A 24,938-nucleotide genomic window follows, 5' to 3' on the forward strand; every position below is an offset into this window, starting at 1 on the left:
GATGTCTCGGTACGAGACTAGAGGGTGCATGCGCTCGGATTCAGATTCCTCGGCGTCGGCTCGGTGGGCCAAATCTCGAGCCACATGGCTGGCGACCTCGTTGCCAGGAATGCCGTGATGAGCTGGTGGCCAGATGATCATGACTGATTTCGTTGGCGGCTTTTCATCGATGATCTTGAGCGTAGTGGTATGAATTCTGCCACTAGCAAAGTTGCGGCACGTCTTTTGGGAGTCAGTCACTATGACTTCAACCTCTGTTTGGGAGAGCGCGAGGGCTATGGCCGCTTCCTCGACTTGGAGGGGATTGTTTCGGGTGAGCGAAATGCTGCTCCGATGTTCTTTGTTGACGACTACGGTGGCTGTTGTGGCTGCGCGTTTGGGATAAGAACCCGCGTCCATGTAGGCTGTAAGGGTAAAGTCCCATGTCGCTTGTGTATGGCCAGGGCCCGGGCCTCCCTTCGCTCTGCGTGGTGCACTGGGTGCATGTTGCGAGGTAGACGACGTACGGTGATGTTGCTCCGGATGACATGGGGTAAACACAAAGTCTGAGGCGGCGGATGGCTCAGAGGGGCAGAGAGCCCCAGGCGTAAGAGAATGGACCTCCCCGCTTCCGTAACCGCCAGCCTTGTTCGCTGACTGGATAAGTGTGCCTCGATCAGCTCCCCGGCCGTGTTGTGCACACCTAGTCGTAGTAGGCGTTCTGTGGACGTACTGATCGGCAGGCCCATCTCCTGCTTATATGCCTTTCTGATCATTGTGTTGATTTTGTTGAGTTCCGTCGCGTTGAGTAGTGCGTATGGAAAAGCGTAAGTTATTCGAGACACGATGAAGGCTTGGACAAGCCGAAGCGTGTCCGCCTCCCCCATGCCTCCTGTCTTGGTTGTTATTCAACGGATCATGTGGGTAACTTGGGCTGTTGTATTCTTAAGCTTGTGAATTAATGTTGTATTGGTGCGATCCGACTGGAAAACCATTCCCAATATCTTCACGCTCTGAAACGGAACGATGGTGTGTCCCCCCTCCAGTTGTATGTTGATAGTGGGCGAGTCGGATGCGTGCTTCTTTTGCGGTGAGACCAGGAGTAGCTCCGACTTTTGGGGGGCGCGGCTGAGGCCGCACGACTTAGCATAGTCGCTCACCACGTCTGCCGCTTCTTGCAAGCGGCTCTCCATAGAAACGAACACGTGCCGCAGTGGTTGGGTATCTGTCGGCCTCGCCGCCCCAGTCTCTTCATGTCATTCTTGAACTGTATGTGTCAAACGCAAACAGGGGGTGGGGGTGGGGGTAGGCGAGATCGCGTTAAATATTTCCAACATACTGCCCATTTGTTGGCCTTACAACTCCTGATGTACACCGGTTTGAGTTTGATGAATTATAACTGCTATGACAGAGCTCTCTCTCTCTCTCTCTCGCAATTTCGACCATTCCTGCACGGGTGGACAAACATGCTGCCGAGCTACGCCGCTCTGAACGCGGCGCGCGAGGCTAAATTTAGCTCTGATTGTGTCATGCACGGCACGACTACGGCGCCATCTGCGCACACGGCACACGCATGGTCGAGTAACGGCTTATTTCCTCTACACAACGATAGCAAAATAAGGCGCGTGGCTAATACGGTTGCAAAGACAAACAATAATGCTATACATGTTTTCGTTACAGCGGTGTCAGCAAACGAAGCCCTTTGAACTTTTTAAAAGAAGTTTCAAGTAAGAAGAATGAAACAAAGCGTTTGAAAATACATACTGGTGGATTTAGGGTACAATACATACTGGTGGATTTAGGGTGACAATGCGAAATGTATTTATTTGATATCGAATTAGATTGATAGATGCAAGACGTATACCGCTCAGTATAGCAGCGGCTCATTCAAAGCGGGAAGAGCCATCGCCATCCCTTCCAAGACCTTTTAGTCTGCAGAACGGCTGTTGCGACGACGTCCTCTCCGTCCATGCCGAGTTGGGGGCAAGAATCGTTCAACTTGCCCCCGATGAGGTAGTGAATGGCCCAGCCGAAACTTCTGCGCCCCAGATACCGGTAGGCGTAGTCGGCCTGCACAGAGAAGTTTACTGGTCGATTTTCAAGTCTCCCGTGCTACACGAAGAACCGACGCGATTCCGTTTACGAGCTTAGAATATCAAACATCCCTGAAGCGTATCTAAGTATTTTTTGTCTAGGAGACCGTGGTGGTAACGGTCTGGTCTTGCTGAATTGTGTTTCACAAAGCTGCCGCTTTGAAGGGTCTCTATACAGAAAAGCAAAACACTGCGTAGAATGTTAGATTAAGCTTTAAAATTTTTGTTTTCTTTCCTGGACATAGTTGCTTGTTAGCGAAGAAGATGAAGGTCGAACTTCTCTTTCTTGAAAAAGGAATATCACGCCACATCAGACTGCCACATCAAAAAGACATTGTGACGTTACGAATATAGCTGGTATATTTCACTATGTATCTATTTTTCGCAGTGATAGCCCAAAACAGAACTGGCTAGTAGGAATTTACGTTTGTGTTTCCTTTTGAATGCAAATAAATTATCCGTAAACGTTCACTGAGTCTGTGCCAGACGAAGATATTTAAATAATGACTTCCCGAGGAGCTCATGCATGAATTTAGAAGTGGATTCGCCTCCCGCTTTTTGCATTTGCTTCCTTTCTGACATAGGAGAACTCTCCGCGCGAAGATTGGCGTACTTACAATTTCAGGGGTAGAACCCACCAATATGCTAGATTATCTTAACAGTTCTCTTCAGCATAGCTTTAAAGCGGCAAACAGAAGTTTGACATAGCAACCATGATTGCACTGTGAGGATCACGCGGTACCATGACACGTTTTACGGGGAGCTACGGCCACTGCCTACGGTAGTGCTAAACCAAAGGAATTATGTGCGTCGACAACGAGAATGCATACTTTTATGTAAAATTGTCTGATATTCATGGGGATTTTAGCTCCTGCAAGAGGCTGCTAAGGAGAAATTGGAGAGCACCTTGGACTTAATGGTGTCCGCTGTTTCGTAGGTGGCCTGAGTCAGTGCGTTTTCCTTGTAGACGTGTGCAATGGCAACGCTGGCTTCCGGTACTATGCTTGGATTCACAATGCTGGTTCCGCTGCAGACCTGTTGTGGGCAAGAGACGGCGTAGAAGATGAAACTCGGGCATGTAAGAAGGTCTCACGTCATCCGGACGCTTTCAAATGATCAAAAACGTAATGGAAATGAGTGTGCCGAATTGAATAATCATGCCAAACAGATATGAGCAGAACCGCTGACATTTTGTTGAACGTTGATAGAACACCCAAATGCGATTTACACGCTATAAGCATTTAAAGGCAATCCTGTATTGTCAATCCATATAACAAGGACAAATGTCAATTAACTAAGTGATCAAATATTGCTTATCAAAGGTTTTGCATCTGTAAATGGCCACTTGACTACCCTACAGTTTAAAAAGAATTTTCATTACGAACGTAATAGCGCGTAAGTAATTGTAATGTGAGCCCGTATAAGTACTTGGTCAACTGTCTGTCATTGATCAAGAATACCTTCCTGAGTGCTTATCGTGAAGTTACCTAAAGGTGTCTTGCGGACAGTACTAATTAAGAGGCGAAGATATCTGCTATTTTGGCCCAGCTCATCGTAAGACAAGCGAAAGGAAACATTAGCTCGGCAGTAAACGTACTGCAACGAACCATAGACAAGACCAATATCTGAGCGTAAGGAGTGTATTACAAGCTGCAAATTATTTTTGTATCTATTTCTGAAAAGGTGGCGACAGACAGAACGTCATTTCGTTTATTTATTCGTCTTTTTCTGGCAAGGTCCTATGCTTGTGGTCTTTTGCTGGTTGGCTACGTGGTTGGTTACAACCGCATTTTATTGCGATAGCACACTTATACAGACACGTGAGGTGCGTTCACACCGTCGGAGCCGCCGTCCTGCTGTCACAATATCGATGCGCATGCACTGCCAGGGCTTGGGCCAGGGCTTGGAAGGTTACAGAAGGTCTCCTGAGATGCATGGAGCGTTTGGCTGCAAAAGCGACGAAAACGAGTGGACGACGAACCGTCACGCTCGGCTCAGTAGGCTCTGCCATAGCCAAGGCAGCGCGCTGGCTTCCGCATCTGGCACGAGCGTTGTGCTCGTACCACACCGCGGTGCGCGCGCTGGTCAGAGCGGACCGTCAAGCTAAATCTGGCAAATAGCTTCCCTCGGGCGCTGATCAACGCCAGTGCGCTGACCAACGTCAACGCGTACCAACGCCAACGCCGTGTTTGGTGACGCCTCGGTGCTGGCACCCAGTGCGGCGGCTGCCGGCGTTCCTCATTGCGCCAGTGTTGTGACACGCCTGCAGCATCTGCCAGGGAAGCTATTCCCGCTGCTGCGCAGCAGCCCACCTTTATATGGCGTTCGCTTGCCGTGGTCACCCCATAAGCGTGGCAGCACGATGATGACTCTCTGATGACGACGCAGTGACGACAATGGAACGACAAAGGCGGTAGGATGATGACGAAGGCATGGCGGCAATGAGATGACGATTGTGAAATGATGGCGATTGCTGCGCCGCGCCGTGTCGGCTCCCCGTATTACAGAACACCGTGAGGAGAACTTGAGCCCGACGCTAAACGTCGCTATCGCTGTCGACGCTTCGCCTTCGGGCGAAACTGTCAATTATTTGATCATTTCACTTTTTGAGGCGTTAATTACGCTCACTAGAATTAACACTCGGTGTAGCTGCTTAGTGGATATGGAGTTGGGGCTGCTAAGCATGAGTTCGCAGGATCGAATCCCGGCCACGGCGGCCGCATTTTGATGGGGGCGAAATATGATAACACCCGCGAACTTAGATTTAGGTGCACGCTGAAGAACCCCAGATGGTTGAAATTTCCCGAGCCCTCCACTACGGCGTGCCTTATAATCAGAAAGTGGTTTTGGCACGTAAAACCCCATAATACATGTTTTTTTACAGTTAACTAGCGGAAATTGAAAAGCTTGTAAAAATATCCGACTCTGCACAAGAAGCAGTACTCACTTCGTTGCTGGAAGTACAAAAATGCTGAACTGTATTCTTTCTTTCCAAAATTAGTTGCCTTTGCTTAGTTGCAAATAACGAAGAAGGCATTTTAAAATTTTGGTCGTGTTATATTGACCGTCATGAACGAAGTTGGCATTGTGCTTCTTTCCTTTTGTAGAATGCTACATGTGCAACGTTACGGAACAAAGTACTCGTGGATGAATTGCACCGTTCGCTTGCAATAAAATTTGATTTAGTAAAGCAAATTAAGGAAGACCTCTTCCTCCTTGCTCTCTTTCTTTTCAGATGTATGATACTCAGTATAAATAAGTGTTTAGTATATACAGCAGGATGTGCGAATACAAGGTCACACGAATATTAACTTTTTCCGGTCACAGAAGAAAAATTTTCCTTTTACTTACGTGGTTCCGGCATTACGACGGTTAGTATTAAGCGCAGTTGGAGCAAGTATGTGAGGAGTGCGGAGTTCAGCTTGAACGCGTATATCCGTTTATTTGCTCGAGATAACTTATCTAAGTACCTTGTACATTAGTCTTACGCATAAGATAAGTTGAAATGAAGTTAGGTGCTTTATGTTGGCTGTCTAAAAGAAGAAAAATGACTCTGGGAAGAGAAGCTTTGGTCGACACATAGCGCGATTATTTCGACTGGACCTCATGAAAATCGCGTACATCGATACACTGAGAAGTTATATATACATACTTCGAACGGCCCTAATGGACACAAGTTAACAGCATTGAGTATATAAACAAAATTTTCATGCGATGTCAGTTGAAAGCAAGAGTGAAGGGGTGCAGAAAGGAAAGACAAGAGTGAGCGGCATAACACCTTGACACGTGGCCACTTACGTTAGAATAAGGCACGGCTTCTCGGTCAACGCATTGGCCTCCGTACATCGCCACATTGTCCCAATTGTCCTCCATGACGAAACGGGACACAATCGCACTCAGCGACAATAGCACGGTCACGTATCTTGGGGTCCCCACAGCGTTGATTAGCTCCACAGTCGTGTCCTGCATTAGAATTTCAACATGAACGAGTATGTGAATCATGCTGGCAAAGTGGTGTATCTAGCAGTATTTTTTTAAGCTGTGATAGGAATGGTATTGCTTTTGTTTTGTTCATGAAAACGTTGCACCAATGCATATTGAATCAAGGCAGCATAGATGCTGGAGAAGTTACAAATAAAAGAAACCATTGCTTTCTGTAGGAACTGATTCGACCAGTCTAACAGCACCTCTTGAAAAACAAAGTGAGCGAAAAAAAAAGAAACTACATAGTGGGTGGCGGTGCCTCTGTTTCTTCCTCAATTGCGTGTTTTATGGGGATGTTGCTGCTAGTAACAGCGGATCCTTACCGAATAATCTGAAGTCACAATCAGCCCATGGTACATTTGCGCAATCGTCATCCTTGATGGTACAGCCCATCGCAGTATAGTTTTTCGAATGCGGAATATGCCGAAAGCATACATTTACTCGCGTATCAGCCTTGATCCTGCAATCCCAATGCACACAGGGTATAATTGGTTGCACATAAACTAGATGGAGAATGTAGTACCGTGATCCCGGCTTGTGCGTATAGGCTGCTCATAAATACAGAATTTTCCCGGCTGGCGTGCGTCAAGAACTTTAATGAACGCCATGCGGGTATCCGCGAATATACGTTCAGAATGCATGCCTTGCGAACCATTTTCAACCTGCGGCCTCTTCGACCGAACAATTCATCAGTTTCAAATAATGAAAGCTCGCCTCTGAGTTCACCCGATCCGCGCTGTTCCATCACGCGCGCTGTGCGGGTGCCCGCATGGAAATTTGTCTGCTCGAGGGGTAAATCTGGGACAGAAGTTTCGTTACACGGTCCAGAGAAACAGAGTAGGGACTCACGGCTAGGTGCGTGTACCGGCAGGCTAGTACGATGGGGTTGAAGCGACCGCACGTGGCAGGCACAACTCCATACTATAGTCTGTTTAATTAAAACTGTCAATAACCCAAACTTATACGAGAGGCGTCTTTTACGCAACCAGTAGGCTCACTTGACGCAGTATTCGCAATTTCAGAGTGGTGGAATATTCCACAGAGGACTCTGACCTAAACAACGACTTTTCGGAAACTTGCATCAATACTTAGGGTTTTCCCAGCTAACGTTAGCCAATCTATTCAACAACACACACACACACACACACACACACACACACACAAAACCAAGTTTAAAAATACACCTGCAAGACACAATTTTACGACCTATGGTGTTCGATCACCCAGCCACTGACCACTGGACACCGCAGGTCTTGTAATTACGTCTTAAGTTGTGTGCCCTTTAAATAATTTTTTTTTTGGTTGAACAGCGTGGTTAACGTTAGCTGAGACACGGTAGAACGACATCATAACTTCGCGTGTAGAAGAAATACCTATCACGCTTTGTTCGATGGCACTGGTACATTATAAGAAAGCTGTAAAGAGGCCGTCACCGAAGGCGTCGCTGGCACTAGGTTGGTAAAATCCTTCAGAGGTGCCTGGTAGCGGTTCTCCAATCATGGAGCGCCCGTCTTGACTAAACAATCGTATAACCCACTGGTTGGAGTTTGCCACCGTGCGGCAATCACTGCTTGAGAAGGCTGCGACTTGCTTACACTGAGTCCCCAGACAGGATCAAAAAGTTGACGTCGATTGATAAATGCACATTCCAGTGTGCGTATATAACCTAACTTGGCTGCACAGAAAAAGTCTTGTTGTCGGGGCAACGAAAAACAAGGGGAGCAGCCGGGATGCTATTTATCGGGCTAAAAAAACCGGAAATCAACAAAGCGGGACCAGCACTTAGTACGCGCGTAAAACTGTACATAAAAAAGGATTCTGTTTTGCTATCAAGGACACTCACGTAAGGTAAGTTCAGCGTACTCGATCCTTCTTTTTTCTTCTTCTTTTTCTTTCTTTTTTTTCACACACTGCATTGCTTCTCCCAGCACCCGTGTGTGCGATTGCCTGCACACTGTGACGCGCTCAACAAACCTCGACTGTTCCGTTAGACAGCTACAGAGTGGGTGAAGTCCGCCTATAGTGCTATAAAGAAATGTGTTACTGATAGTGGGATCAAACTTCTGTCTTCTCGCACAGCAACTCAATGGTCTAACCATCAGGCTGTGATCGCCCTCATGCTCCTCGCGTGCCAAATTCGCTCTTTGCAACGTCTGGCGCGTGCGTCAAGTGTCACACGCTCAGCCTACGAAATCGGTCCATATTTTTTTGTCAGACCGATATTCGTAAAGTGGGCGAAGTGCGCCTATGATGCTATTGCGTTAAAATGTGAGAGAAGGCTGCACTACAGGTATAGTTTACCCCACGCTGCCTCCTTCCCTTCTTTAAGTGACTCACCATAGCGGGAAGAGGTACATGCAGGTTGTTGCTCAGTATCGTCGGCCCGGACACAACGCACTGCGTATTGGGCCAGTGCCAGATGTGGGTGTACAAGAGGAGCAAGTTCACCGGCTGTGACCTGTAGTGACGTCAGATCGTCATTAACGTCATCGCTCTAGAACGAGGGGTGCTGCCAACTATATCTCTAGCTGCCCCTGCCTGACGTAAATTAGGCGCTTCCTATGCTGACACGTTTGCTTTCTGTTATGTTTTTTTAGGCTATACAAACTCTAACTGTTGCCTTTGACAGATAACACAATTGTAGTCCTCGAACTAGACTGCTCGAGGAGGTGGACATTACTTTTACAATAAACCGGAATGAATAATTGAATTACTGAATTGTCACTAATTATGTTTTAAACTAATTGATTTATGACACATACTGCAACTTACAAATTATAGCAGGCGAGGTTAAGGCATGTGCACTTAGAACGTATGTATTCTACTTATGGCAGCGGTTTCCTCATATGAGCCGCCACACTTGCGCTATATATTCACTGTTGAGCGCCAAACATGTTCTAAATATTCACTGCTGCTTCGAAAATTACTTTTTCAACAAAACATCGTTTCATGTTTTCAAGAAGTAACCGGAACGCTACCGTATTTCGTAACGCACCTTCGGAATGAATATCTCGAAACTGGTGTTTTTCTGAGAACTTGTTCCAAGAGAATTCACCTGGCGAACTCGCTGCATGCAATTTAATGAATTCGAATAGTAGCCATAGATAATAAGTTAAAACTTAATTGGTGCAATTTCGGTAATTAGTCGATTATGCGTTTTAATATCTCGTCCAAACAATGTCAGCCTCATCGCGTAACTCAGATCAAGGACTTGAATTGTGCTATCTGTCACACGGGATGCTAAAAAATTGCGTGGTCTAAAAAAAAAGAATCAGGACAGGTGGTATAATCACGCCACATTATTCTCTGCCATACTAGACTGTGAATTCCTTCCCTTGGTACTCATTCTGTTACTTTATAGAACACCGCTTATTCGTTGAACGCCTTTTATAACGTGTACAACTGTATGCCTAGGATTTAATCTCCACCAGAATGTCACCTACATTCTACATTCGTTTGCCTAATACCGCGTCTCCTAATCTCCTCATGCGTGATCACCTACCAATTTTCGTTACATCACCCTGTCTGTGGTTCTAATGCATTAGAATCAGGAGCGTGAGTAGAAGAAAATGTACGTGTGTGAAGTGTGGGAAGCCGGTCACGTGGTAGAGGTCTATATATATATATATATATATATATATTGCAACTAACAGTGGTTCGCTCATGACCAACATCAGTTGCACTTCGCTCCTCGAAGAGGTAGGGGGTGTGTCGAGCGACCCCGACATTTTGCAATTTAGTGAACACGGTTTCAGTCATGCATCCGCGACCTCAAAGACGTGTGAAGTCTTTCTCTCGCCTTTACCGCTTAATCGTCTTTGAATTCTTGGGTTTCTGTTGTCCTCCAATAATGAGCCCCACAGTTTAGTACTGACATAATGTAATGATTGCACACTTACGTATGCAGAGACAGCGGCAAGCGGCTGATCATGACTTCGCATTGTCGGTCATATACATTCCAAGCCATGTTTATTTGTCTGGACATTTCCTTCTAACAATCCGGATCGCCTGTCCATACTTCGTTCCGATAATAGGTACTCCTGCACAGCTCCAGGAGGCTGACTGCCAAACTCGAACTTTTGTTTTTGTTTGACGCTATCGAACAATACTATGGATTTTCCGCGTTAATCGTCGAACCTACCCGTAGACTCAGCCGATTCAATCATTCTTTCGTGGTTGCGAGACATCCCCAGCGTAGCTGAACGAGAAAATGAGGTCTTGAAACAGCAGGTTGCCGAGATACTTTCCATCGATTCTCAATGCTAGTCCTTTTCAACAAAGTGTCTTGTATACTTTTTTCAAGCATGCACTGAAAGCATAGGGCAGCTTCTGTCTTCTTGCCTGACAGATAGAGCTTATATTACGTTACCGGTTTTTTCGTGAGGAATTATGGTAATTGTGAAATCTCTACATATTTCTTGAAGTATGAACGTACGCTTGCTCTGCGCTTTGACGTTAGAGGGAGGCAATGTATTAGAGCTCGATTTGCAGAAGCTGCCAAAGCGAACTTCCCGAACCCCATTCAGGGGGCATGTTATGACTTCCGGCACAGAAGTTGACAACGGTGGTCTCTTAACGTACACCCGTTTCGGATATATCGAAAACAAAACCGGGCAGTTTTAACGAATGGATAAACACTTTAGCCATAACAGAGATGTTGTAGTTCGCGTGACATAAATGACTGAAAGGCTCGATAGCATTAGCGAACGTCACTTATGAGAACAGCGTTTTCGTTGTTTCGGATGTGCAAAGTACTCCAGGAAAAGCCGCGTGGCGTTGTTCTTTATGCACAGCAGTCTGGAGAAATGATTTTAAGTGCAAAGCGCAGTCCGCGGCAATTCAGAGAGTCCACCACCGATTTCGTTATCCGATGTATCACTGTCTACGATGGTAGATCCTACGCACTACATCGAAATGCGAAAGAAAACTCACGTGGATATCCTTTTCAGGGTAGCAGCGAGGGCAACCTTTTCCGCGGAAAAGTTCGCAAACCATGCTTGTATTCCTAACAGCACGTATCTGCGGTGATCCTTTTGGCCAGTCATTGAGTTTGCAGCGACCTGGAGTGACTTGAAAAGCTGCAAAACGCCATAAAATGTTAGTGCTTAAAAACATGCACTGACGTTTAAGCATTAACGGAGATGTGTAGTTGAACGATAGCTACTCAAAAATACGATAAAAAACTCGTGTGTTCTTATTAGCGAAATGCTGAAAATATTAGAATAAAATCAGTTGAAGTAACAAGCGAGCGCGCGCGCGCACGCGCACACACACACGCGCGCGCGCACACACACACACACACACACACACACACACACACACACACGCACGCACGCACGCACGCACGCACGCACACGCACACACGCACACACACACACACACACACACACACACACACACACGCACACATGAAAGGCGTGAAGTTGAGTCGATGTTCGCAATTAAGTCTTGTTTGAGACCCTCCATTTTTCATAAATTATTGAATTTCGCGCTTTAGTACCCTGCTTTCGGTGATATGTAACGACCCCCAGGGTAGTTAAAATTATACTGGAGTCCTCCACTACGCCAGCCCTCATAAACCACTGTGCCCGTTTCCGGGCAAAAAGTATAATATTAAAGAAAACTTGAAAAATTAAACCTCTACCGTGTTTTAAATGGGCAACAAAAACCGCTCCCACTATTAGTGCATTTACAACGGACGAAATAACATGTAAAGGATCTTAATAAATGTATTTCGATGAAACTTATGGAAACGCAGAAGTAAACAAAAGTAAACGAAAGTAAACAGAGCAAGTTCCACGTAAAATAAAAGACCCCTAAATTTTATTGCCGTTGATTGTTCTCAGACGGCTTTTACAAAATTTGTTTTTTTTTTCGTTTCGTGAGTTACGAAATTGTGGAAGCTCATGGCCTCAACATTCATGGCGTTGTATCGCCGAAATATGGCGCATTTGTTCATATTTAATAAAATGGCCTCTTTCATAACTGCTCTACCACAAGTCAGTAAAACTCAAAATTTTCATTAGGGTAGAGCAGTCTTCGTCCGAACTGGTTCAATTGATGCCCAATTCAGACATTGCTAAAGGTTAAAATGTATTTCAGTTGGTGAAGCTCGAGGCGAAATTTCGAAGCAGCAGCAGAGGTAACTTACGCCCAGGATCTTGAGGTTGAAGCGTGCGAGCGTGTTCAACGTGCCGTATGTACCACTGGCAAACGTGAGTCCGTGGTGCTTGACATTACTTGTCCAAAGCTTGATAAACTGTGCCACGCCGGCGGAAGTCTTCAGCTGGTCGAATGACTCGTCGCCTTGCCTGTACAGTGGCGTCGGCCAAGAAAAGAGAAAAAGGGAAACAACCCCAAATCATTTCACAGTAGCGCCTCCACGTTCGCGACTCGGAAGCCAAGAAAGCGACGCATAGGTTCCCATAGACTGTGCATTACTGTATTATTTATTCGAACACCTATTTGAAAAAAAGCTTAAAATATTTACCCGAATTACGTCACTACAGATGGATTATGCACCCAGGCGTACATTTTTGAAGACATATCAAAGGAATCCATTTACTAATTAAACTATTTGTGGTAATTAACTTCATAGCTACCAACTTTACGGTGCATGTTTATATTGGAAGGCAGGGCCCGCATAACGTAAAACTATTCCAATATGTTTCTATTCCAATCTCGTGACGTCAAATTTGCGTAACCGCCGACGCAAACATCGGGAGGTCACCCGCACGGTTGTCTGAACAAACCAATCAAGCGCTCCCCTCCTTCATAGGAGGTCACTTTTGTTTGCTTGAAAAACGAATAACATTGCCTGCACTGGGCGGCTTGTCTTATCTAATTGGTTCACAAGAGGCGAGGAGCATGCTCAAGTGGAGAGGGAGTAGATGGGGCCGAGACACTGCACTGAATATCGATAACCAGTTGAAGAGGGTGGTGCCGGCGTCTGCGATTGGTCCGCTTTCTCTTACTTAGCTTGCGGTGGCTCGTCGACAGTCACGGTGGCATGCAACGGAAGCTTAAGAATGACGCTAAAACGGATCTTCAGCAAAGAAGAGTTGACAGAACGAGGTTGTAAACGTACCGAAAGTTCTCGACAACGTTACACGGCCGCACAAAAAGATTTATTACACGCAAATAAGCCCATGCGCTCTGGAAGGGGCGAGTAGCCAGTGCCGGAGCGATCGGCGGCCGCCATCTTTTATTCCTTTCGGAACGGGGCAACCTGCGGCTATTCAGAAGAAAATTCAGTTTTGTTCGGCATATTTATGCATCTCTGGTGCGTACGCGTCACTTTGACGCGGTAAGTTTTTGCGGTTTTGTAACGTCGCGCGAGAGGCAGGTGAAGTGGAAGCAGCTCGAAAACGTTTGACCAATAGCCGAGGGCTAATGAAAAAGCCGTCGAATCAGAAGTAATTATTTTTGTTTTGTTTGGTCAAATTATGCGCGATCAGCGTGTACACGTTATATCAGATGGGGAGCTGCCGCGGTTTTCATGACGTCGTGTGACAGGCAGGTGAAGAGGGGGGTGATTCAAAAATGTTTTTGACCAATCGCGGTGAGCTGATTGCAGAATTGCAATAGAAAAGTTTGGAATAGTTTTACGTTATAGCGCCCCAGAAGAGAATCGCCATAAAAGTCTGGTTCCGTGTTCTTGCATTTCATAATTCCGATGTGCATCGAAATGAAGAGAATCATTATTCGCTTCGCTGTACCTGCCTGTGCTCGCTGTGGCGTGGAACACGGCTCTCTGTTCGTCCCCTGGGCCACGTAATAGTGTGACCTAAAGTGAAGCTGGCGCCCGCACTTGTCTCTATTCCACGATCTTATTCCTATTGGCAGTGTGCACAACTCCCGATTGGATGCTTAGTCAGCGCAGTCACTTGAGCAGCAGGGACGAGACGGGCTGCCTTATCGCGCCATATAGCCAAGGTTGGTTTCACACCACCCTAGCGTGCGTCGCAGGGGAGTTACGAGTAAGCGACGCCTGGCATCGCTTTCGAGTTGCTGCAACTTTGTTACCTCTAATATATATATATATATATATATATATATATATATATATATATATGCATGTATGTATAGTTGTGCTTGCCATCGCTTGGCTTTCACCAAAACAGATTTATGGCTTCGCTCTATGGTGGCTGCCACCGTGGTAGATCAGCAGTATTCTCGCTTCGAATGGCTTACTGCTGCGTGCTCACGCCGGCGCTTGGGCGATATATAAACAAAATTCTCACACACGAGTGTTCTGAGTTACTGGGGTCGGGAAAAGTGATTGTTGCTTCTTATGAATAAAAAAATTACGGGATTTTACAACGTATCTGATTTGGAGGCACGACATAGTGGTGGACTGCGAAATGATTTTGACGACGTGGCGTTTTTTAACGTGCGCTCAAACTCGTTGATAACTCAAAACGTCACCGCGAGATGCTCACCGGTAGGCGTGCGTTGTGAGAACTGATAGAATATCGTCTAGCAATATAAGAATTATGTGCTGCAAGTTTCTCACTCGTTTTGTTGTTCTGACGGGTACGCATCACTGAGTTTATTTGCGCGTGCTCACAGGCATGCCTCGTTCTCACTGTGGCCGTGTGTCCCTGGGCAAGTATTTCCTAACCACCCACTTGATTTTCCATTCCTGTGACTCTGCGTCATTGGTTAGCACGTTGCTCAGAGGTGGCCCCGCTGCCGTCTTTGCTGGGATCGCATCCTCGGCGCGACAGGTGGTCAAAGGGGAACATGAGATGGAACGTTTCAAAGTATGCACCCTAGTTGTACCAAAGCGATTCGAAATATAAAAATTAATTGTGTGAATTCTATTACGTATGTAAAAATAATATTTATGCCAGTTTTTCTATGTCTAACAATACAAACTATGTATAAAACAGCCCAGGTTAAAACCGACTTTCGCTTTATCTTCACCTAAAAATGTTTCCTTGCGTCTTCGCAAAATAAATCACAGTGACGAATTTGAATTTGTAATAAGGAAGTGTGACCCCGGGTAAGGGAGTTGGGCGGATGAGTTCTCCGAAAAAAATGTGACCCTCAAAGAGTTAAAGGCAAGTGGAAAAACAATCCAAAAACTTTCGGGGACATTTAGTGGGCGATAACGACTTATATTTGTAAATATAATGCAACGCCACTGAAGTCGCATAGGCAGTGATCGGCATTTTGCTCAGTATGATGAACTAAAAATTAAAAAGAAAAGAAAACGTAGCTCGGCAGAGACAACAACTTGTGCCTGTCACTCACTTCATCGCTGTTGTTTCCTTCCACTTAGAGCTCTTTCCGCATGAAAATGCACCAGTTAGACCAAGCACATATTCGTCATTTAGTTCGCTAATAGGAACCCTTTTTAGTGTCAGTGAGACTGCCTAGAAAGATCTTCGAAACAAGTGCTTGAGCAGCCTAGCCTAATCCCCAGTTTTCTTTCAAGAACCCCAACTCCAGCACAAAGCGGTCAATGACTAGGGACCACAATTTTTCTGGATGCAGAGGCAACGCTAACAACGAAGAAAGCAATCTGCACTGAAAAAAAGAAAAAAACTTACGTGTTGTACACGGTAATGCCGTATTTATGCTTCTTCGATGCTGAGGCCGTCAGCACGAGCTGTCTTATGCAGCTCGAATTGGGCCACTCCATAAAGGTGTACTTTTCGTCCAGCTGGTAGTAGACGAGGTCGCAGAAGTCGTCCGGCACCGCCACGATCTCGTTCGCCATGTTCTCGGCGCACTGATACATGCACACCAGGGGCTCCGGTGCAATGGACGAGGTCACGTAGTCTGTGTAAAACATCGAATCCTGAAGGAGGTCGGCAGGACGCGTTTGCAAACCTTACGCACAACGGCACGCTGCATGGTGATCAGAAGAGATGCGGCGTATAGGAGAGCTGTTTCCACCATTCGGGGATGCTTATTTTTTCAGATTTCATGCTTTCTTTACGTGAAAGTAATGCTTATGCAGTCACTGTAACCCTCGATGCGGTGTTTGTAGTGCGCAAAAACTCACGCAGTGCCGCCGTTGGATTTTCAGCGGACCCACCATGACTGCTCGTTTGCTGTGGCGTCGTTCTGCCGAGCAAGAAGTAGCGGGTGGGGCGGTGGGGGCGATGGGGGCGGTGTGCAAGAACGCTCGTGTTGAAATTGGCAGAACGCTCCGCGGGAGGACGTGAAAATAAATCGGATGTCCTACATTGCAGCGTCTGGCCTAATCCACCGGGCCAGTTAAGTGACGTCCGGCTACGTAATTTAATCGTCGGATGGGTGCAAGCCTTCGTAAAGCTTCTAAATGGTTTTTTTCCCTTGCAGCCAGCAACGCCATTGCTGCTCTAATTTGGTTGCCTCGCACTGAATTAATGTTATTTGACTCAACTTTGAAGCAGCCTTGCTGTAATTTGTTTACCTCGTGCTGAACTAGTATCTCTTAAGTTTGGAGCAGTATGAGGGAGATCAATTTAGTAGCGTCAGCTGGAGCGGCAAAGCGGACAGATAGGGAGTCGCAGCTGCTGGCTTCACTTCTGGCAGCAGTTGGGGTAGGGTCACATTTGTCTCATTTTCATTTTATTTCATTTCATTACCTTATATATCTTATGTCTCGGTAGAGCCTGAATCAGTGTGACCTGACAGAAAAAAGTCATGCTGCAGTGTATGTTTCTGGGCTGCCCACGTTATACTTCGTTTCCTCTGTGTAACATCTGATAGCATTTCCGACATGTAGTGCAGCTGGAACAGTAAGTGGCATGTTCAGTTGTCAAGGAAGCTCTTTGGAAGGCCACATATGTTCATAGGAGCTCACTTTTTTGCCCATTCCTACCCATTATATGGCATTAACTCGCTTATAATTTCATTTTTTTTACGAAACCAATTTTCTTGCTAGTAATGTTAAATGACTACTCGTGCTGTCTTCACTTTCTCTCACGCTTAGAAAAAGTGCGCAATGCTGTGCTTCCTTTCATCCGCAAGGTGCTCCCGGTGTTTGAGGTGTTGGATCTGTGATCGAGGTGGTTCTCATGTGACAGAGGTTGAGGGAGAGACTGCTGTCACGACAGCTATGGCGCTGTCTGAACCTGTCGTGATAAAGCAGTCTCTGAACTGCCGTGCTAAGACATAAGATAAACGCGACCCGACCCCAACTCTTGACGCAGGTGAAGCCTGCAGCTTCGAATTACTAGCTGCTAGAGCCCATCCCAATGGGATGCGAACGTATTCTCCCAGCGAGACCCGTAGGTAACGTACACCTTGCAGCAACGCTTAGATTTAAAGTGGATGGAAGCATTTACCGGTCAGCAGTCGAGATATTCAAGAGACGTTTAGGTTATTAGTGAAAAAAAAAGCGACCCGCCATGGTTGCTCAGTGGCTATGGTATTAGGCTGCTGAGCACGAGGTCGCGGGGTCGAATCCCGGCCACCGAGGCCGCATTTCGATGGGGGTGAAATGCGAAAACAACCGTGTACTTAGCTTTAGGTACCTCAGGTGGTCCGAAATTCAGGAGTTCCTCACTTCGGCGTGCCTCATAATCAGAAAGTGGTTTCGGCACGTGACCCCATAATTTAATTTAAAAAGAAGCAAAAAAGAGTTTGATAGAACCGGATCTGTTAAAGGCATTGGTATTGGTACAAGGTGATCATGGAACATTACGGGAGCAGAAGAAAGATTAAGAAGAGGAAAAAACATTAAGTAAATGTATACAGAATGCTAGGATGAAAGGAATGAATAGCGTATACATGATTAACTCATGCAGGATGGTTGATCATTCGTCACCGCCCCATTTAAAAGCGGTTGCTAGTAAACTATCATCATAATAATGGTGATAAGAGCACTATTGGCTGCAATTTCCGATAATTCTTCCAATTTTATTCGCTGTCTTCGGTTCGACGATTTGAAAGGGCTTGGTGGTTTTTGGCGTGATGTAAACTAAACAGCTATCGAAGTTCCACGCGACCTTTCACTCGTCACTCCCTCGTATCAACCAGCTAATTCTAGAACAAATTATTGTTAGGACAGAGCGCACAGTGTCCGAGTCGAACGGTTTTGACGCAGGGACGCACGGTGTTACTCGATCCGTAGCTACAACCTCGACATTGTGGTCTAGCTAGCATACACAAATAAGCTCTCCATAGGACGGCTCAAGCTTCTGCTATTAAAGTCGCCAACCTGACACGCGAGAAGAAAAAGAAAACAAGGAAAACATAAGTTGCGGCTGCAAGCCATTGAATAAGTGCTCGTTACAGGAGAACATGTCCTTTTTTTCTTCCTGTGTAGCGAAGTAAATGTGCAAAAGTGCAGTACGAGGCAGCTAGAGAAGATAATAATGTTTTACTTGCCAGATGCGCGTTGTCCTTTGAGGTTAAAGATATTTTTCCCCTGGACAACATTACCTGAAAAAAAAAAAAAAAAGTACGGCCAACGAGAACATTAGCATGACACACCGATGATTTTTTAGCACACATAACAAGGATGGCAAGTTCACAATAAATATTTACTGATATAGTTAAATAAATCAAACCTGTGGCTGGAATCGGCGTATACAAAACAGCGTAGGGGATCTCTAGAACTTGCGTCATTCCAAATTTTATTACTTTCCGTTGTAACAAAACCAAAGCCAAAGCTACTAGATTAATTTACATATACCGAGTAATTTATCATAATGTGATTATTAAAAAGATAATATTTAACCTATACGATGATGCTTACTTTAGTACTCTTATACTTTCAGCGTGGCGTACACTACAGGTGGGCGAGTAACCGTTGCAGTGCGTCGCTAATTAACCAAAATGTGTTAATTTTTTCAGAAACTAGTTTAAAGGACCGTGTTGCAAAGGTGCCATTTCTTCGGGGCATTGCATGAGACTAGATTAAGTTACGCAATGTTGAAAACATACGTTGTTCATAAGCTCATCCAATAAATTTCACTTTTTTCTCACTCCGATTTCGTAACGGGGCGGGCAAACAACGCAGAAAGTGCTCGCCACGTTATTGTGGGAGCTGCTCACTGCGATGATTTGCCATGAAATCGAATCCCTAGTAGCAAGCTCGAACCGCTGGCGACAGCGAGCCGCCGACAGACAAGCTTCGTGAAATAAGAGTATGTGCTCTAATACCCGCCGTTGACGGCTAGTCAGCTAAGCGGACAGCGGCCAACATAAGAGGAAGCTTTAGCTCCAGGCCAACAGCAATCGCCCTATTCAGATACATGTAAAACGGAGGAAATTCTTTTATGGGACAACCACTTGGATGGATGGAGTAACTTTAATGAAAGGCCCTGCGACCTACGGGGCGCAAGGTCCCATAGAGCGGGCTACTCCCATGTTGGGACCGGGAGTTGTAACTCCCTGGCCGCATCGTGGGCTCGCTGGACGGCTCGGAGCTGCTCCGCCAGGTCCGTGCTAAGTAATGCTTCTTTGATCCACTTGAAATAAAGTTGTTAAATTTGAGAGAGAGAGAGAGAGAGAGTTATTTTGTAGTGACTCTACGAAGCAAAATTTCAATTTATAGCGTCCAATTGTTACAAATGATCCCGACAAGTGGGAAAAGAAGCATTAAGTTTCCATATCCGCAACTCTGCATCAAAAGCACACAATATCGTTCTGTAAACTGCATTTGTTAGTAGAGCATCCAAAGAGGAAAAATGTGACGTGAACTCAGAACTTGCCTGAAAGAGTTAAAATCTTTATGAGGGTATTGCCAAAGTCCTATTCCCGATTAATTACAAGCAAAACGTAATCGTGAATTCTTATGCGCTTCATGTAAGCGTGTTTGTCATAGATTCGCGCACGCACAGCATTAAAATACAGCAATGACACGTGCTTTTCACAGGTATATTGTATATTGAAAAGGCGAGGTAGCTCTAAGCCGCAGACACGTCTACCAAATGTGTTCCATTACTTGTTCTTGTAGTTGTCTTCTAAGCAGTCAAAGCAGACTGTCTTCAATGCTCGCCAGAATTGGAACGAGTTCAGAAGTCGCGCACAGGCGGTAAAACCAGTACTTCCATTCTGGACACTGTCAAATTCCGCTATACTATCAAATTCGCCATCTTGTCAGCTCTGATTGGTCCACAGGGCTGCTACGGCCTGTCTGATTGGCTCAAAACGCCGCCATTGCGCAACTTGACAAGATGACGCAATTTCACGGCGTCCAGGGGCGCGATCTTAGAAACGGTTTCGAAAGCGAACCGCTATAAGGTAGTCTCGAAAAGTGGGCTAGTTGGTTTTATATATTTCTCGCAAGAAAGTTATAGCGCAGGAAAGATGAGTTCGCTTTTTTTCAGTCTCTCAGTTTTCCTGCGCTTCAACTTTCCTAAGAGAACGTTATAAAATCGGGCCACAGAAGTATGTTCCCTATCCGCCCACCATGGCTTTGAGTGGCGCTGGCCGATATTCCTACGGCTAGGTCTAACAACAACAACAACAACAACAACAACAACAACAACAACAACAACAACAACAACAACAACAACAACAACAACAACAACAACAACAACAACAACAACAACAATAATAATAATAATAATAATAATAATAATAATAATAATAATAATAATAATGAACAAACGGCAGCTTGACAGGGGCCTGCAGCACCTGTTATACATACATAGTCAAGTTGGTGAATGGATTGACAGCCGTCGCCGTAGCACAATTGGTAGTACAATGCATGTGTAATGCGAAGGTTCCCACCGGTGACAAGGTATCATTCGTCCACTTTCATTTCCCTTTTCTTCATTGTTTAAATTTCAACTACGGCTAATTTCCTTGATCATTTCCTTGACTTCATTGTCTCTTGGCTTTATGTGGTCATGATTAACAAAATCGAGCCCCTCGGTTCCCCTTCTTCTCTAGGCTACAGAAATGGGGTACGAACTTGCTGTAGACTAAAAAACAAACATGAAAGATAATTGCACAAGGGCAAATAGGCCCACTCGCAACCACACCCATACTCGCAGACGCTCTAGTGTGTGCGGGGGACCTGGCTAGCGCGTCTGCGCCTGTGTCTGGTGTGTGCGTGGCTGCGAGTGTGCCTATTTGCGGTCCTTTAATTGTCGAACATATGTTACCAAGTAGCCCAACAGCAAATTCTTTCAGAAACATGAAAGGACCGGTCGTTGCGACTAATGCAGAACGGAAAGTGTGGCGGCAAGGGAACGTACGCTTTCCTACGTACAGTGGCACCACAATGATCGCGTTCATTAGGAAGACCACTCCGAGCATTACGATCATTTTGGTAATGATACCGTCCCTGCACAGCCTGCAAAAAAGAAATCAAAGAGAAGAAATTATTAAATTATTAAACGAATTATGTTCGGGAACAATAGCGCTTGTTATTCGTATTGCGTTTCTCTCAAGAGAAGATTTGTGGCGCGCATAAACATCCCTGTACTTACAAGCAAAAAAAAAAAAGAAATAGTGAGGCGCTGTTTCTTGCAAGATACGTAACGCAAAAATAAATTTGTCTGAGGTGTGCATTTATGAGACTTTCGCCAGTGGGATTATGCCAGTTGGCTCTAAAATGGAACGAAAATTATTTGAAAAAAGTAAGCTGAACTGTGCATGGCTGCGCAGACAAAACAATTTGTTAAGTGTGATCGAACACACGTATTTTCCAAAACGACATAATTGAGTTTTACTTACCAGCAGGCTGAAAGAAAAGAAACACAGAATTGAATTATAGATGTCGAAATTAATAAGCACGTTTAATTTGTATAAATGAAAGACTAGCACTCGGAATCGTGCCCACTGCGATAAAACCAGCTGTCACACTCAATAAACTTAAGCATCTCAGACAGAACATGAAATGGCGCAATAAGAAAAAAACTGTTCTGTGGACTCCAGTGCCGTTATTAGTTATGCTGTCATGAAGCGTTTGTTAACTATAAATTTACTGTCGAACACTTGGTTCACAGAGGTATTGAAGAGAAGTTTTCTTTGTCTCACTACCGCGGTTAGTGAGTTGGTTTTTCACTAGATATATTTGTCGATATATATATACAGGGTGTGTGTCCCAACTAAGTTTAGCCAGAGTTTAAAGATATCCGAACGCCACGCAGCTGGACAGAACCAGGGTAATGTTTGCCTTCGCTTGGAGATACATTATCTTTTTTCATTCCGCCTAGACAGAAAGAGAGCGGGTTGGACCAGAGAGCAAACGGGTATAGCCGATATTCTAATTGACATTAAGAGAAAAAAATGGCACTGGGCAGGTCATGTAATGTGCACGTTAGATAACCATTAGACCGTTAGGGTTACAAAATGGATACCAAGAGAAGGGAAGCGCAGTATAGGACGGCAAAAAACTAGGTGGTGCGATGAAATTAGGAAATTCGTGGGTCCTAGTTGGAATCGGTTGGCGCAGGACAGGGGTAATCGGAGATCGCACGGAGAGGCCTCTGTCCTGCAGTGAACATAAAATAGGCTGATGATGGTGATGAACTTAAAATTTGGGTGTGGGCCAACTTGAAATTTGGGGGTAGGCCAGCTTGTAATTTGGGGGTGGGCGAACTGAAATTTGGGGGCACGCTTCGGTATACTTAGACAACTTTAGTGGAGGTTCTGCATACTTCTTTTTGCAGATAGCTCGTGAGCGGTGTAGATCCTGAACATCGCACGACATCAAGGTTGTGACTTGTGCAGCGCGTATACTTTATTATTGAATAAGATTGCACCTGACATATGATTACTATAGAGACAATAGTATGCATCCCGTTCAGTTCTAAAGCATTTATTTAACCAATTCACGCAAGCTTTATATCCCATACATTCTAACTTGGGCGTTGTACTTGCATAAATTTTTTTCAGTCAGTAGGCCCGAGCAAAACCTTTTTGCAAGAGCTCAAAAAGGTCTCTTAAATTAAAGGTATTACAAAATAGTATGCGCAACAACGTCATGGATGTTATGCAAAACCACGCCCATCACCAGGCTCCCATCTTTGAGGGGAGCTCGTCTTCGACGATGCCAGCTAAGAGGGAATATGCTGGAGCCCGTATTCTTCGTCGATCGCTTTCGGGGATACGATCATTATCGTGAGATATGGCGTCACTCAGCACTGGAACAGTCGGTGATGAACGACAGTTTCTCGCATACAGAGCCAAGCACGCTGTTTCGGCGCAGTGCCACAAGTCGTTGTAGCCCGTAAACGCCTACGTTTTCGGAGCCGAGCCATGCGAGAGGCTCGCGGAATTGACCGCGTAACCGAAAATGATCGACCGATAATGCCACTCCTGGTGAAATGATCATCCCCCCAAGCGTCTTGCAGGTAACTATTTGAGCAACTGATCACGATATTACATCTCATGGTGCGCTCTAGAGCCTTGCTGATAGGCAGGGGACTAACGTTCAGGGACGGCCCAGCAGTCTATTCCTATCGAGGCGTGACAAATGAAGAAACGTTTAAAGGAGCACTAAAGACAAAGCACCATGCCAGCCCACACTACTAGATGCTTTGTTCAGACGTGTATTGCGCGTTTGAATGTTAATTTTGTTGAGCGCTTTTTGATTTTCAAATGCAGCGTAATTTTTTCGTCGCTGAAGATAGAACCACCTCCGAGCGGGGCTGTCCATGTGCTACGTCACGGAACGCTGGTGTCGGAACTCCAAGTTGGCGTTACCAACTGCCTTTCTTTCTGACGTCTCTTGTAGGTTCAAGAAACTGCCCTTGCTATAGGAATGGCATAAGAATAGCCTGCTTTCGGTTCCGGAGGTGTAATAGGTTCAGCTAGCTTAACTTCAATGATTTGACGTTAGTGTCCCTGTAGGAATTACGGTGGTAAGCGGTAAGTTGGTCGTACAAGGCCTGACGTTGTGGGCGTCGGGAACGTCGCCGCCTCTGCTGTCGTTGGTGGCAGCAGTTGTGGCCGTGGCATCCGAGCTCGGTTCCGAGTAATGCAGGGCCGCTTTGTGCCGACCCGTTGCGACCAGGGCAGAGTACGTGCCGGGCGGTGCGCCTTGCCCGTTCTCCTCCTGCACTAACTGCGCGACGGGCAGAGAGATGTGCACGGTTGTTTCTCGAAACAGGAGATCGAGATACGAGCATGGTGACATTTACGGCCACACATAGCTTTACACTTGCATATGGCGGCTTAGCATGTAACGTAATATGTTACGTTTGCACTATCACATCCGTTTTATGACTCCCCAGAGAGCTAAACGTATTTGTTATACACTCATTTCGATACTTACGAATTTTAATATAAGCGCGAAAAAGCGAATGCATTACCCATAACTGGCATTTTAATGTTTTGGAGCGAGTGTTCAGTTGTTGGAAGTTAGGGACCCCATTTACTATTTAATTGCCGTTGTAAGTGATTGGCAGCTTAAGTAACATTATTTCTTTTATTAAATGTACTCTCGACAGCCAGATGTGACCGTGAAAAAGTCGTTTTATTTTTCTTGATTTCGAATAGAAGTTGGGTTTGTGGATTTAAGTGCTGCTTCTCGACGTCGTTCATTGTGAAAGTAGTAACAGATACTAGCCGTGGCATTTTAGCGAATATAAAGTGTTGCGCCAAAGAATTAGCGGCCTGTTTGGCGTTGAAATCAGTGAGTTATCGTAGAGATGTGTAGCACATCTTTCTACGATTTGTTAAGCATTGCCGTTTATGAGGCACGTTACACCAATGTCTTGTTAGCCTTCCTTATGGCTGAACTGTGCTGCGAGCCAGGCTCACAATTCTTCAAAATGCAAAATCTTCTTGTATTGCACTATTTCCAATGTATACAAAAATGCCGAAGCTTTGTGCCATGCCATGTGGCGAAACCTAGATAACGTTTCGCACCTATTCTTTATTCGAAGCGGTTATCTAACGTCCTGAAAAGCCATCGAATGCTATGAATTGGAGGCTAGAAAGGACTACTTGTGGGTATGCTATCTAGTGGCGATGATA

General features: G+C 45.5%; 2 protein-coding genes and 1 long non-coding RNA gene across 4 annotated transcripts in view; 1 reads left to right on the forward strand and 2 right to left on the reverse strand.

Moving 5' to 3' along the window:
• The window catches only part of LOC140218506 (uncharacterized), a 276,906-nt gene that overhangs the window by 232,185 nt on the left and 19,783 nt on the right, over positions 1-24,938 (forward strand). The window lies entirely within an intron of this gene.
• Positions 1-24,938, reverse strand: part of LOC140218401 (uncharacterized) — a 47,272-nt gene that overhangs the window by 13,844 nt on the left and 8,490 nt on the right. Inside the window, exons 4-5 of the mRNA XM_072288118.1 lie at positions 23,844-24,024; positions 21,690-21,696 (exon numbers count right to left, since the gene is read on the reverse strand). Of these exons, the coding sequence (XP_072144219.1) occupies positions 21,690-21,696; positions 23,844-24,024 (188 nt within the window). The remainder of the gene's footprint in view (positions 1-21,689; positions 21,697-23,843; positions 24,025-24,938) is intronic.
• On the reverse strand, positions 1,788-16,058 carry LOC126531051 (uncharacterized). 2 transcript variants are annotated; one of them, XM_055070943.2, is made up of 6 exons: positions 15,614-16,058; positions 12,208-12,367; positions 10,989-11,134; positions 5,871-6,035; positions 2,979-3,107; positions 1,788-2,049 (listed from the first exon to the last, which is right to left on the reverse strand). In XM_055070943.2, exons 1-4 carry the CDS (start codon positions 15,856-15,858, stop codon positions 6,017-6,019), a joined length of 570 nt encoding a protein of 189 aa, XP_054926918.1. In that variant the 5' UTR covers positions 15,859-16,058; the 3' UTR covers positions 1,788-2,049; positions 2,979-3,107; positions 5,871-6,016. The 2 variants fall into 2 exon arrangements, with proteins under 2 accessions (XP_054926918.1, XP_054926919.1); XM_055070944.1 differs by lacking the exons at positions 10,989-11,134; positions 12,208-12,367; positions 15,614-16,058 and adding an exon at positions 8,394-8,586.

The sequence above is a fragment of the Dermacentor andersoni genome, chromosome 5, assembly GCF_023375885.2.
Source record: "Dermacentor andersoni chromosome 5, qqDerAnde1_hic_scaffold, whole genome shotgun sequence".
Lineage (NCBI taxonomy): Eukaryota > Metazoa > Arthropoda > Arachnida > Ixodida > Ixodidae > Dermacentor > Dermacentor andersoni.